This window comes from Aythya ferina (genome assembly GCF_964211825.1).
Source record: "Aythya ferina genome assembly, chromosome: 17".
Lineage (NCBI taxonomy): Eukaryota > Metazoa > Chordata > Aves > Anseriformes > Anatidae > Aythya > Aythya ferina.
In genome coordinates, this window is record NC_140316.1 from 8,562,470 (window position 1) to 8,578,492 (window position 16,023).

At 37.9% G+C, this 16,023-nt stretch overlaps 1 protein-coding gene across 2 annotated transcripts in view; it reads right to left on the reverse strand.

Moving 5' to 3' along the window:
- Positions 1-6,084: 6,084 nt before the first annotated feature.
- CCDC60 (coiled-coil domain containing 60) overlaps positions 6,085-16,023 on the reverse strand; it is a 59,181-nt gene continuing 49,242 nt past the window's right edge. For both annotated transcript variants that reach the window (XM_084538963.1, XM_084538962.1), the window contains 5 exons: positions 12,624-12,714; positions 11,564-11,686; positions 10,317-10,448; positions 8,231-8,420; positions 6,085-6,785 (listed from right to left, as the gene is read on the reverse strand). In XM_084538963.1, the coding sequence (XP_084395089.1) occupies positions 6,687-6,785; positions 8,231-8,420; positions 10,317-10,448; positions 11,564-11,686; positions 12,624-12,714 (635 nt within the window). In that variant the 3' untranslated portion in view covers positions 6,085-6,686. The remainder of the gene's footprint in view (positions 6,786-8,230; positions 8,421-10,316; positions 10,449-11,563; positions 11,687-12,623; positions 12,715-16,023) is intronic.

Consider the following 16,023-nt stretch of genomic DNA (forward strand, 5'->3'; position numbering starts at 1 on the left):
ATTTAGCACTTTTCTGCTGTGTAGCATCCCAAAGAACCATCTCTCCTTTTCTCACACATATACTCACGTACTCCCCTTTCATTAAGGAGAAATAGAGTAATTAGAACAGTCATCTAATTTGGATCTTACTGATCAACACCCCTGCAGCTTTACTTCAATGAAATTGCTGTGTCCTAGAACACACTGGTGAACACAGCCCAGAACTCATTGAGAGATCATTTAACAGGTAAAAACGGCAACCAAGACAATGCGATGTGTAACCCACCAGGAAATAGTCTGGATGTACAGGTAACAGGACATTATTCTTTTTCCTTATTTATACATTACATTGGATGACTATTTGAAAAATCTGTTCAAGTGTATAAACTCAGTGTTCGCTTTCGTCCTGTGATGTAAAGTCAAGTTGTAGCACTGATAAAACAACTGTGTTGACACGAGTACATCAGGTTGATAAATATGCAAATACTCCATTTAGGGACAGAATTGCCACACTACTCTCTATGGATGTCAAAAATCCTGGTACAAAACTATCTCAGAAAAGATGTCTCAGAATGCACCTTGAAGGGTACTTGGAAAACTGAGCTTTAGCTGTATGCCTCTACTCAGGTAACTTATCTTAGCCCCCTCCACAGCTAAGAGACATAACGTGACTTCTCCAAACGTGACTGGAATACAGAGTACTTACACTAACTTGTGTGGGTACCCTTGAGAAGGGCTTCTCATCCCCTTTGACTATAGAGGGAGCTGTAACTGTAGAGAAGGACTAGCTAGTTAATGTTCCTAGCCTGTGAAGGAGGAGTCTGACTGTCCACTGCTCATCCCCATGCAGCTTCTCATGCTAAGTGACTGTTTTGTTTAAAAATTACAGTGTTTTCTCTTTACACTTCATGCTTGAAAAAATCTGGTAATCCTCTTGAAGGATTTGGAGAGGGCTTCTCAGAAAGCTGAACAACATTCTGTCCTTCCTCATCTTCTGAATTCTTTTTGCAAGGTTGTAGCAGGATGCACTGCAAGCCTGCAGTAATAAAGTCTTTTTTTTTCTTTTCTTTTCTTTTTTTTTTTTTTTTTCCAAAAGCAAAAGATCGCTTTTTGTAATTTTTATCTCAGCCTCTTATATTATATGGGTCATAGTTGTTCCTCTTTTCCTACAACAAATGGGAACAGTTGGGCATTGTAATCTTTCCTCCATGCTTTTTGTGTGGAGTTTCCATTATAGACCATATGTATTTCCCTTAGCTGTAACCTGACCTACTTTGTAAATATGGTTTAAAGAACCATAGGTAGGAAATAGCCTGTTAAAGGCAAACATTTTTTAGAACATTCTGGGAAATATTCTAATAAATTATCTACAAAAGACAATGTTTCAATGACTGTTACAGTAATCTAGCACTGGAAATAAATTAAATGCCACATTTGTCAACTACAATTTATAGTACAATGACTAAATCCATCATATATAGTTAGGTGCAACTTACAATGCTGTGTACTAAAGCACAGCCACCCTAACAAAAATCATACAGAAAATGAACAATTCTTTGTCAGAAAAAAAGGAAAGAAATGTCAACAAGAAAAAACTCTTTCTCAGCCTTTCCCTCCTTCAGAATTTTATTCGTATTCTTGCAAACTGAACTGCAAAAGTCCAGTTCAACAATGGAAAATTGGAATCTTGAAAGCTGACATTGTTAACTGTTGTTAATCAGGACTGACACAGTTGAAAATAATGTAATTGTGTGCGGATGCTGCAGTAACCAGACCAAAACCTGCAGGACATTTGCGTAGCTACAGCATGCAGCTCCTTTGGAATTCATATTATCATGAGAAAGAGTTACCTTTGAGCTTGCTCTGGTTTGTGCAGAGATTCTTGTGACATTCTTTCTTTTCTGGTGGAATAAGTCTTTTATTTCCCTTCTGCCCAACTGCAGAATAATTTAGAATCTGACTTTTCTTCCCCAGAATTGTCTTTTAGTATGGAAAAGACCACTTACCTTGAAGAGTAAGAGTCACTACCAGCTGTGGTGTCTTGCTCGAAACATGGAACTCAGTAGCTGGTTTAATGTGATAAATGCCATTGCTTTCCTGCCCTTCTGGCACAGCAGCAAAAGAGCATTCCCCTCTTCTCACTGTCAAAAGGTCTCCTGAATGAACATCCTTCCTGCTTACTGTTACCCTGGTGAATAGACAAATACAACAAGAAACATGCTACAGTGACACTGCTATATTGGACTTTTACCCAACAGGCTCAACTTTACCCTCCCTCTCCAATACTGTTATAAAACACAAGCATTGGGTAGATCAAAATCCATCTATGTTCCATTTTTGACATGGACCACTAACAGATGATTAAGTAGAATACAAGAAACAAGTCACATGGTGCTTCTGGCCCCACCACGTCCTTCCAGCTTCCTGCAATCAGCTGGTTATGGACTTTTCAAGGAGGAGGTTAGACATTGATTTATTTCAGCCAGTAGTCAGTTAAATTACAGAAGCAAAGGTTTTGGTAAAGGTAAACACCTTTACAACCTTACCTTTGGTAAATACCTCAAATACAGGATCATAAATTTAAAAGTAGAAGGAAATGTGTTTCTTACCTAGAACAAATGAAGAGTGAGATGGAACAAGCCATGTTAATTAACCCTTGCGTTGGTTGTAGGAGAACAGAAGGGTAAAATGTCTGCTTCTGAAATCTTTTCTTCCAGGTTCTCTACGTGATGAGCCTGATAGGCTGGCTAAGGTAGCAGACTCCATATCAGGGAAGGCTATTACCTTCAAAGGTGCAATTCAGTTCCAGACAAAGTAGGAAAGATTAAGCTTTACTTCCACTCACCAATTTCCAGGCTCTGGATGGAGAACAATCCTATCTACACATACATTTGCATCAGCATTTCTTCTCTGATGATTCAAAATAGCTCTGATTTTATTTTCCATAAACCAGCCTTTAATAGCACTCTTAAAGGCTTCCAGTAAAATGCATTATGAAGGGGTCTCTGAGCCTTTTAGCACACACAGAATGTTTGGAAGTCTATAGTCAGAGAAATAGGATTGGGACTTCAGCAAGAATGGGTCTGTACAGAAACCTCAGTGCCAATGAACAGCTAAAGGATTTGTCCAGATCAATGACCTCTTGCCTTTGCTATGAGTTCAGCACTGGTCTTTCTTTGGAAGCTGTTTACAGGCACGTGAGAAGAAATCTCACCAGAGACAGGAAATTAAGTTTGGGGTTTCTGAGAATCCTTTCTAGCTGCATTCCTTTTGTGACATCTTTTTTATTTTCTTTGATCCCTTTCTTTTGGTGGTCTGCCAGTTTTTCTACTGGGAAGTGTCTTTTATTTTGTGTAGGCTTGCTGCATAACAAAAAGTATGGCTACAGACACTCAGTGCCTTGAATAAAAGATTGAGCCGCTGGCTTTGAGATCAGCCTTTGCCCTTGTCAAAACAAGCTATTCTCATTTTACAGTAATCAACACCAAACAAGGTCAATCAGAATCTTTCCACTGACCTTATTAGAAGTTAGATCTGGGCCCAAATATCCTGGGGTTTGTTAGCCTGAGCTTTTATCTTCTGCAATACTGCAACAGTGATATTTATTAAAACTTAGCAAAAAAAAATTGCTGTTATTAATGTCTGAGGCCAAATATAGTCACATCTCTTTAACACACAGGCACGAAGACATTAATTTACAAGACAGCAGAATAGAATGGTGATACATAAAGCTGGAATTCCAATTAGAAAGACATACACTGGTTTCTGAATACCCGTACAATGACTGTGACATTTATTTATGGTAAAACAGCCTATCTCCAAGAAAGAGGTGTTTATTTTATAATCCCTATTTATAAGATACTGCTTTTTATGTCCTAGGTAAAACACAGTGGGAGTATTGCTGCTGATGTAAAAGAATGGCTGGCTTCTTTTCTACCATGGTGAAATCTTTCCTACAAGAAGAGCAAAGATGACAATTTCAGAACCACTGTGAAGCAGAAGGAAGGGGTGAGCTGTGAAAGAGGAATTACTTATTCTAACTGTTGTGTTTTCCACTTGCCAGCCTAATAGCCAAGCAATTCTCAAACAACAATAACTTTGTCTTGCTACTAGTCAGACCCAGAAAATGTTCTTACTTCAGTTTCACAAAGGTGTGATCTGAGGAGGGTGGGATTTGGATGACACTTGGAACATAGCAGGCAGTGGGAAACAGCAAGATTCTCTGCCTGAGAGTTCATTGCTTGAATGCCCCAAACACCTCTTCAGTGCATGAAGTAAGCAGCCTACCCAAGTTTGCATGGTTCATTTGGGCTAAAGGCATTTGTGAATGACTAGCCTATTTGCTGAAACTGTAAAGGACCAGAACAGAATTGGAGGAAGGGTGAGCAAGCAGCGCTAATCCAGCAACTCTACCACACATACTGTTGACCTTTGGCTTGGACTCTTGGTGTGTCCAGCTCCAGTGTGTTAAATGGGTTACTTTGAACCTACCTTGCAAGAGTGTACCAAAGGAGTAAGTTGAAGACTGAGATGTTCAGAGAAGAAATCTCTTTGCATTATTTCAATCCTTTAAATAAGCAGAGACTGGAGTAGGATTGAGGATCTTGTCTGGTCAGTAATGAGGAAACTAAGTTGTCAGGAAGCAGGAAAAGGGAAGCTGCTATTTTTCTACAGAGAAGCTCTTTCCCACCTCAGGATAAAAGCAGCAGAAAATGTTTCATTAGGATGGTGCCAGAAGAGGAGAAAAGATGATATACATGTACTTTCTACAGGAGTCCCTTCAATTACCTGGTGACAACAGGAGAGAGAAGAGCCATTGTCAAACTAAATCATGTACAAGATATTTTATAATGTTACAAAAGCTACATTACAGACTCCTAACATTCAGGATCGGCTTCCTGCTTTTGGAGCTCAAATTACTTCTCAGACATTACCTAATTATATTTGGCACAATCATCTCATCTTACACGCAGGCAGACACATTAAGTCACATGCTCAGCTTTTATAAACTGCTGATTTTAGCAGCATTGCTGATATACTCCAGCTGAGGACAAGTCCATTACCATTTCTTATATGTGAGGAAAACTCATAATAGCTTTCTCATTGGCATCTCCCATATAGAGAGGAATGGCTAAAGTGAAGGTTTCACCTTGTGTAAACAGATCAACCAGAAGCTTCAAAGCTGCTAAATTAAGATTTCTTTCTGTTTGCATGTAGTATCAGCTGTTACCACAGGGTGACACAACAGCACAGACAATGAAACTCCACTCAGATCACTGTGAAATGATCTCAAAAGGACAGTAGATGTAGGGGTTCTCAAAACCCATGAAGGCGTGCAAGGAAGTTGTTTTTGTTTAAAAAAAAAAAAACAAACAACAACAAAAACCACACACACAGTGAACATTCAGAATTGGGGTCTGACAGGTCAGACTGAGACCTGATCCTGCTTATCTGGTAGAAGTATTGACACTGATTTTACTGTAGATCTGTCCTCCAGCATTTGCAGATAAGTTTGTCATTGGATTTTAAGAAGGAGGGAAAGAAAATCTGAGACAGGGAAATATATGGCTTTGCTACCAGTAAAAATGCTAGGCTACCACCACCACATACAGAGTGAGAAAAGTGGAAGCACAACAAAACTTTTAAGGCTCACTTTTTATGGTGGCTTTAAGTTAAAGAAAATCGTGATTTTGGTTCTTTTCCTTGAAAAAGATTCACCTCTTGTTACGAGGATGAGGAAGGGAACAAAAAAAGGTTGGTAATCAATAACATGTTACACATCATTGGTCACTATACTCACCTGACTCCTGAGTTGGCAGTGTTTTTCCTTATTGCAGCTGAAGGATTAACAGCCTTTCTGGCAAATGGGCCTTCGGGAAGTTTTGACAGGCAGGTAGGCAGCTCATTAAGATCATCAGCTTAGAAGGTCATTGATTCCATTACCCAGCAACTGTGACCCACCATGAAATAGATGGTTAAGCCCAAAATGATTCGCAGAGCTCCTGAATTATCACTGTCTCCAAGTTCAGGGGTGCTATTCTACTGTCTTACCCAGCAGAGTAATGGAAAATATATGGTAAAGTAATCAGCAGAAAGCACATCTTCAGGTAAAAACTTGGAAAATGCACCTAAGGATGCCTGATTTTCCAATAGTAATTTTAATAAGGCAAGAAATAAGCCATAATCAGAGTAACTACAAAATAAAGTCAATAGAAAAATAAAACATCCAGATTTCAGAAAATAATTTGAGCAAAACCCAATCATCTTAAAGCTTACAACCTCCCTACGTTTGGGTTATATTTTGTAAATAGTAGGCAAAATGAAGAGCAATCAGAGACAATGCTATTTAGATATGACAACATATCTGTAATGAGGAGATGCTTGCTATATATGTTGTAGAAATGTTTGAAGAAGCCACCTGGCCTGTGATTAGGAACTCAGTGTTCATCCTAAAAAGTTGGTTAAGATTAAAGTTTGTTGGTGAGTCCAAGACATCATACAGGAAGGAGCAACAGTGTTGAGCTTTTATTTTCTGTGGCTGACCTCAGCCAGCAGAGCACTGTACAGGGTGTGCAAGAGTGGTCAATAGGACTTCCTGAAGTTAATTTGTTCCCCAGCCTTCCTTGAGGCAACTCTCAACAGACAGTAGGTTTTCTGCTTGAATCCAGACAGTTGTAACTGGAAAACACACTCATCTGGCCGTTTGATTAAAAGGCAGAGGCCTGTGCACTGAGAGGGGCTACTCTTGTCCAAAACCACTCACTGAAATCCTCTTCTGGCATCTCCACAATACTTTCACGTACAAACTGAAACAAAAAAAGGTTCTTTCCTGAGCATTTGATTTTATATGTAAGAGAAAGACATAACATGCGGGAAAAAATTGATCATTGTGACAATGGAAGAAAAATACTGATTTCTGCAAACAGTACAGTGCTTTATATCACCAAAATATTTTAATACAATTTTCAGAACAGCTGGATTTGCTCTAAAATGAATTAAAAGCAAAACTCTACAATCTTCCTTGCCATTTATACCCTGAATCCTTCAAAGACAATTCTTGTGTTTTTAAACATATGTCTGTCTCCTGCCTGACATAGCGCTACATACATGTACATTAAAGCAAACTGGAATTAAATAAAAAACTTAATCTGGAATCTCTTAATTTATAAAAAAACTTAATCTGGAATCTCTTAATTTATATTCATTGATGCTCTTCTTGCTCCTAAAATGCTAGTTTCCTTTATCAATTCCAGTCAGAAGAAATACCAAGGTCTTCCCTCCTCAGTGGCTATTTTTGAAAGATGTATAAATAAGCAGATAGGAGATTCAGCAACACTTACCTCTTTTTTTTCTATTAATACTACTCTAACATGAAGGGTCAAATGAAAAGGAAACAGAAAGAAAATAGCAAATAAATCTAAAAAGAAAAAACAAGCAACAGAGACACATATTGAGCATCAAGATAAGGCTGCCTCTCTGGTTAGCAACAAGATATGCACAAGACAAAATGGCTATTTTCATAAACATCAAGAAAATGCAGGTAGTCTGATTTCAATACACTGGGTGCTTTGCTCGTTAGGCATCATATACTCAGTAAATGAAGATGCACAGACACTAACCTGCTGCCCCTCTGAAATTACTGTTCTCTTGCAAATAAGAAAGAACTGTAATAAGAACAAAAAACAGAAGGTGGCATCATTGCCTTTTTTGTTCTGGTTAGACTATGTAGCAGTATACATTCTAAATGTATTCTGGGTTCTTTCTTCTGTCTTTACTTTCTGCAAATCACTTCTACAACTACAAGAGCTGAGCCCAAGTTAAGATCTTGAGAAGCAGATTATTTTGACACGTTGTTGAAGCAAAACAAAGATATCTGCAGAATTCCAGAATCGGTGGCGTAATAGCTCATAGATATAACTACTGGGAATGACAGGCCTCTTCAAGGCACAAGAAGTGAATGTTTCTTGTCGAGCATCTTAACAATTTATGACAGATGTCACTTCCACTGTGGCAGTAAATAAATCAACAATGACATAATAATAAAATTATACTGATTAATAATCCAGTGCTTGTCATAACAGCTTTCTCCTGAAGAGTTCAATGTGCCTTGTAAAAGGTGAATAGTACCATCTTCAATAATGAGATCCTAAATGATTTCATCTGGTAACTTTCCACTGTGTGGATTTCACCCATAGGTGTCTGCTTTCCTCAACCTTACCATACAAAGAATCAAGAACAGGACTTGTCTCACCTCCACAGCTGCAGCAATTTCTGGAGAACACAGTTCCCACACCTGTAGATCAGTCAAAGCCCTAAGAAAGGTGTCATGATGAATTTTTAAATCAGGAGTCATGCCAAATTTTTCCAGTTTCTTTAAGATTTTCTTCACGTAATGGTCATTCTTCACAGACTCTGGGAGTCTGGCCAGCAATACAGGAAACCTTTAGCAAAAAGGGGAACAGCAGTAAAAGAGAAGCCCTAGGAACAAATGCTTATCTGATGGATAACTCTAGGTCTTCCTTGACATTTCTGCCACTTTGCCACCTCCATGGCTTTTTTTTTAAAAAAAGGGTTCTTTGTGGAATGCAATACTCAGTGTAATTCCCATTGAATAATGCAAAGGAGCTTTATTTAATAGAACTTGTGCACTATCTCCCTTTACAGGGCATTAAAATAGATGCTTCTTCATTGTTCGTTTAAATTTTGAATGACAAACTTGGTTATGAAAGCAAATAATAATAAAAAACTGAACAATATTTCCATTTTTACTGGATATGTCCTCTTCACCTTTTCCCCATTTATGTTTAGCCTCTATAGATTTTCTAATGCAATCAGTGCCTTCTCTGAAACACTTTCTGATTTTCTTTACTATTCCTTTTCCCCCGTTAACATCATTCTTCATTACGTGCTGACATAAATCTCACTGATGTGAGCATGCAGTAACACACAGTCTTTACCACTGCATTCTGAATATAGAGAGCCAGAAGGAGAATTACACGTTACAATAAAAATAAAACTCTTGTGAAAAGACTTCCATTTTTTTTTAATGTTCTGTGTAAATTCTGCAGTGCTGTTTTGACAGTCCTAAAGACTGATGTTCCAAGCCTTTCCAGACTGTGCATGACTGGAGTTTGCTGGCTGAAGATTTGGCAGCACACCAGCAGGAAGTGTTGCCTCCCCACAGTTTAGGATGCACATTACTGGTACAGCAGGAGAGGGGTGAGGAATTTTTTCCTTAAATCAGTAAAAAAAGGAAACAAATAGGTTCTTGTCTTCAGTAGAACCACTTCTATACTCAGTTGCATACTGCTAGTATGGCTGTTTAGCCAACTCATTACTATCCCAGTTAACAGAACTGTGTCACAAGAAGGTCTTGTATAACACATTCGTGCATTAAGATATTTTCTTTGAGAAGGGATGCTAGGGCCAGTAGGCTCATATCATACTGTTCATATTTTATTTTTCTCACTTCTTGAGAGAGAGAAAGCAACTAGACTGACAGCATAACATAGTAAAGCATTCCACTGCAATTCAGCTTTCCTAGCAAGACACTGTTTGCAAGAGTATGGGGAAAAAACCAGCCGTGTTGTAAATGAAGTAACTGCTATGATGAACGCAATTTCTCTGTCATGACCTAATGTCTCCACAAGGGGGTTGACCAGTTGCGTCAGAGATTTCACTATTCTTGCACCTCTCTCATTAGCACTTCGCAGGACAGGCAACAAAAAGGTATACTCATTTAACTATGCTGGTATAGTCAAAGGAAGACAAGCCTCCTTACTGTGGAAGTATGATTTTTATATGAAGGAATAGCTGGCTGATAGTACTAGTCTCATATGGGGGAAAAGTGAAAAATTATACTGGTGTAAGTCTTCCTTATTCTCATGGAGCTCTGTCCATGTTAAGGCTTTTTGTAGCAGAACTGAGCATATAAAAGCAAAACCACATTCATTCCAGTTTCAGGGCTTATTTACATGTCAGAACTTAAATTTAGTGGACAGCTGGAACATATGTTGGAGAACTAAAACCAGGGTTTTGCTATATAGGCCAAGACTAGGTTTATTCATTAACTCATGACAGATGAGTTCCTGGGCCACCTGCATTTTGGGCCTGAGATAAGAAATTGGCTTTTCATTACTGCTATATGTGAAGGACAGAAGGCTTACTAGCACAGAGAACAAAAGAGGGTAGACTGAAAAACACATTCCATGCAGCTTGCATTCTCTGCAATGTCTTCGTTTTGTGTAGAAGATTTTTTTTTAATTATTTTTTTTATTTTTGTTTTTACTAATGACAGCTCTGTGACCATGACCATCTGAGGGTCTCTGACTCCTTACCATTTTATTTCATCTTCAACATGTTCTCTTTCAGCTCTTACGTCCAGCTTTCTTAGTCTTTCCATGTCTTTTTTAAAATACTTCAATCGTTTCAAAGCTAGGTATTTTAGAGAGCATCGCTCTTCCTGGCTCCTACAAAAAAAATAAATAAAGCTGTCCTTGAAAAATTACCATTCATCTTCACAGTTAATTCCGAAGATACTAAGGAAGGTGCAAAACAATGAATGTGAAGAACACATCATATGACGAGTCTGTGGACACTAATAAACTTCCTATTTCTTCTAGAAGCATATTTAAAACTGTTTATGTTTTATGTCAACTCTAGGAGGTAAGAAAAACTTAAGTCAAAACACAAATTGAAATTTTAATTTTAAGTTTTAATTGAAAACTCCACTGTCTATAAGGTATCCACTACTTAAAAACAAACTAACAAAATAAACAGCAATGCTTCACAATGATTTAGGGTAAAATTGTCCTTCCATACTGAAGAATACTATCAGAATGATTAGTTGCTTAGGCAGTCACAACAGCTGCTCAGGGAAAAAAGTAAGAACCCAGCTCCAAAGAAGGAAATCTCTGGGGCAAAAAAAATCTAGCTACAAAATAGAACAAAAGATTGGAAAGAAGAAGGAAGAGAAAAGGGGAAAGAAAACTGTGCCTATAACATCCTGCAGAACAGTCACGTAGGGAAGGATTTCAGGCCTGTTGCTTATGGAGAAAAAACAACTTGCACAACTATCACCCAGAAACATTCATCTGTGAAAGGAAAAGGAAGACAGATTTCAGCTGATCAACTAAGGAGAAATGTCACTGATCTGGGAAAAGGCCTTGAGAGAGGACATTGCAACTGTTACTAAGAGAACAGTCAAAGTAATGATGAAGAACAATACAGCAATCTCTGAAATGAAATTACAAGATAGCCATGCAGACCATATGCGAACTGAATTTATTATTCTCTCTTTGAATGTCACAGTCCTTTAGACCCAATGTAAGTATATACAACGTATTTATCAGAACTGTGTTCCACAAGAGTCACTCAGAAATATCCCAAAACACTTCCATAAGTTCTTAACCTGTAGTGTATTTTTTGTATGTGGACAGTCATGAAGTTTTCTGGACCATGCCTTTATTCTTATTTTTATCTAAATCAGTAGATGCATTTTAAAACATCTGAAGACAAGTCCTAAATCTGGTGAGAAGCAAGGTGCAGGGTCTTTTAAGAATATACAGGAAGAGTCTCTTTTTACCTCTCAAGGCTCTCTAGGGTGTCATGTAAACAACAAGCTGCTTCTTCACGTACTTCTGCGAACTTTTGCCTCGTGTCAGCCCGCAAATTAGATTTTCTCTTAATGAAAGAGCTGATGCGGCAGCTGCAAAAAAAACAAGAAAAAACCTTTGAATTAACATCTTGTGGTAACCATCTTGTGACAAGCATCTGTGTTGCTTACAACATACAGCAATGTGAATGCATGTCAATTTTGAGATCTCATTCACAGTAATATCCAAATTTAGTATATACAGTTTTTAATTCATGAAATTTACAAAATAATTTGATTAAAATTATAAGTTATATTAAATTCAGATTGTTTCCAACTTTCCTGCCAGTCACTTTCTTCCAGGAAAGTCTTTTTGCACTGCATTGAAATGTACTAACTGTGCTGCAAGTTTTTACTGGCTTGCTCTTGCCTCACTACAATAAAATGCTGACATTTGCATGCCAAACTTTTTCCACACATTGAACTGAGTTTATACAGCATATAACGTCCTTCAAAAACATATCTGTAAACTCATCCCTGCCTTCTGAGCCTCTGATTCTTTAATATTCTCTCTTGCTCTTTAATGAATGGCATGTTTGCTCTGTAATCCGTCTGAGCCACTAACAGCAAACCGTAAGACAAGACAAGCTTTAAAATAGTGTACAGTTGGTTTGTCCAGAACGTGAGACATCCTACAGGTGCTGATAAAACACTCTTAAAATGACAGACTTGCTGGAGTTCCTTGCTATCTAGGTACAAAGTTTCCGATTTATTTTTCTCTTGATCTCTACTCCAAGAAAAAAAAATGCTTCAGCGAAGTCTACTTATAAGAATAGTTTGTTGTGTTCGTCTTAGAGCTATAGAAACCACCACAGAAGTGAATAATGAAGGAACACACCTAGTGTAAGTTTATTCTGCCATCCATGCCAAGAAATGTTAGTATCATTTGAATTCACTGAACACTGAATTCAGCTGTTCTGAAAAACATGCTTAAGCTCTGTCCTGGTGAGTTGCTTCTCCTAGTCATTCAGAAACACATTGAATAACATACCTCTGCAGTCCAGTCTTCTCAACCACATCTTCTTGTTCAGGGACATCTTTTGACATGTAACCCTGTGGTATCTGGATCAGCTTCTGCAGGGCTGATAAAAAAAATTAATAATAATCTGTAAAAACATGCTAACTCAACTGTGCATTTTCTTCTAGCAGAGAGGATGTCACATACATTGGCCCAAATGAAGCATCCTCAGAGACCTAATATTTAGTACTTAAAAAAAAAATTAAGTTTCTTTAAAAAATACAGACTTTTAAAAGAGGTTTCAAGATAGGTAACCAAATACAAAGGCACCCAAATCATTAATCCCTTTTGAAAGCAAAAACATTGTTCTTTCAAGCTGTGAAAAACAACACAACAAAACAAACAACCATCAAGTAGGAGATAGCAGATTATTATTATTATTATTAACATTAGATGCTTGTAATAATAGTACATTAGAAAACTGGAAGATTTGAACAAAATACACAGAAATTCAATCTTCGGTTCCTGTATTGTTTTGTTAGTATTCTAGTGGCATAATTGTCAAGTCTTCTGAATTTGAGCCTACAGCATCACTTTGCCCTTCTTCTTTTAAATATCAAATGGAATTTAATACGTTTAAAAACAACAGGTATCCAGTTACATCTTTGCGTCTCTTTATTGTCATCTACTAAAACATAAGACCTCAAGTAGTCCTTCATTGGCTATATGTTCCAGACTATCCACCTCTGAGCAGATCTTTCTCACTACCAATGGTCTCTACTTTTTCTGCCTTCCACTGTAATGTGAATGCTTATATTCTCCTCTCTCAAACACCTGGAAAGCCACTTTAACTCACTGTTTTCCTTAAAATTGACATCTTTATTTTCCTCTCCACTGCTGTTTTCATTCCTGCTTTTATGCCAACTCCCTGGAAAGACACTGAGGTGGCCATCTTCTGTACGTTATTCCCTCCAAACACACGTATTAAAAATCCCAGTGTTAGCTGTCAAATTCTAAGTCATCCTTTGAGGTGCTTGGTATGTCCCATATGGTAGTAAGTGGTATTGTATTGAGCATTCAGCATCTTGAAGTTACAATCCTCAACTTCAAAAGGTAATTTCTGTGTATTTTTGTGAAGCACCGCATATACTGTAATAGAAAACGACTGCTGAACGTTAACTGTATTAAATATGAGCAAAAACTACTTCCACTTGTTAAAAGTACAGATTTGAATATTATACTGTGAATTTATAAATGTAAGACATGGATGCTAGAAATTGTTGGGCACCAGCTAATGGACTAAAATTTTTAAGAAACATGCTTATAATAAAGATCCTCTATTAACTGTGGCCAAGGTAAGTTTCAAGAGTGCCAGACTCCTAGCCAACCTCAAAGCTCTACCATTGACTAGTTTAAACGATGGCTCCCCTGTGACTCTTACTAGTCAGTGTGTTAGCCTCTAAGATGCTGGCTATACCACTGAACCTCCTAGAGCTCTAGAACTGAGAAGCAGTTTGAATATGAAGGTTGACTCCCATGGGGTTGGAGCCTCTGCTCAAAACTGAGCTTAGCCTGCATACAGATCTCATTTGTTCTTGGCATGTATTGCCAAAGCCCTTCTAAAAAGAATCCAATTATCTTTTCTATTTATGGTTACCATACAGGCAGATAGAATAGCTGGATATCTGAAACCCATCTATGCTGCTGATAATGTCTGTCTGGGGGAGAAGAACTGTTCTAAGGAGTGGCTGCAATTGGTGCTTTCTCCAAGATGAGACAAGTTGTCTCAAGCCATTCCTGATAGCAGCCCAGCTGGCAGATTTTGGAGAGAGAGAACAGGAAGCAAAGCACAGCTAATACCAGAGAGATATAGGTCCTTTTTTTGACTATCAACAGAAACAGAGGGCCTCATGGAAGTGGTCCTGGTACGAAGCCTGACGGGGTTCAAGAAGAGTTTGGACAATGATCTCAGAAATAGGGCTTGATTTTTGGGTGATCCCATGTGGAGACAGGAGTTGGACTTGATGATGTTTGGATCCCTTCCAACTCAGGATAGCCTACAACTCTGTGAATATCTCCGTGCCCTCCATTTTATAGTATTATAATCTGTTCCAATTACCAAGTTAGAAAAACTGGGGAAATGAATACTCCAGCTTGTCCATATTCATAATATTTTTGAAATATTAACCTCCATAGCTGTGAGCTAGGCAGACATTAATTAGAAATATGAAAAACAGCAGAGACTGTAGTAATTTCACTAGACTGCATTTGCAGCAATTGGGGTTATGATCTCCAGCTCTCCCACAGACAAGCTGTATGAGCTTGGCAAACCTCCTTGATTTCTACATCTTAAACATCTGTGTAATGGGGTACAAATATATACCTATTATGTAGGGATGTAACACTGATTAAACCATTGTAAAGATATTGATCAACCCTAAAGAAGAGGCCAAAATACAGGTGCAACCTTTATAATTAAGAACCTTTGCACAAATATGCATATATCCTCTTTTGAAAGTTTTTGCCTGAGAATTCAAAGCCACACTGCTGGCTGAAAAGCTTTGGAGCTAATATCCAGCCTAGAGCTTGGGGCTAAGACCTCTCAGATACAGGTCTCATTTTAATTTTCAGTGTGAAGAAAACTTATGCTGTGAACTGATTTGCATATACGTATATTTTTGCAGTAGCCACAAAAAATTAGGTTTACATTTCATACATTTAAATCACATACTCTGTCCACATAAAAAGATTCTCAAATGTGGCAAAGGAAGCAAGCTTAGAACACTAATCTGCTTTGTAAAATCTTTGACTGATTAGATTGGGACCGAATGATAAATGAGCTAACCTCAGAAGTGACCTGTTATACCGCAGCTGTAAGCACTGCAGCTTTCACATTTTCCTTTGTCAACACGATGTAACATTTAAGCTTTTGGACTAGTACAGGTCCTCGCTCTGCCAACAGCTTTGAAAAATCAAACTTGTATAAGCAGACATTCTACAGCAGCAGTCCTAAAACTACAGCATCTAAATTAATGGAAAGCCTTTTGTCCAACTGCATTTTGAATTCTTTCCCTAACATAAGTATTATCTCTAAGAGGCACGCTCAGGTGTAACTACTAGTTAGCTACCTACTACAGAACCTTTCCCACTTTTAATATGTGCTTACATGTGGGTACATGAGTTGTGTGTACTCTCAAAATTTTGTCTGTGTGAGTTTCATGAAGCTTTGTGAATTCTAGATAAAGGCTACTGACTTATAATCTATTTCTAATATGTGCTTTTCTGGTCTTGACTTAGGAGGAAAAGACTGAAGATTACCTAGTTTTGTACTAAAACGCGTTGCAGAGCTGGCAGATAAACTATTCTGTCAGATCAAGCATAGGGTAGTCACTAATGGATGAGTAAAGGAATACAGAGTAACAAACCCCTGAGT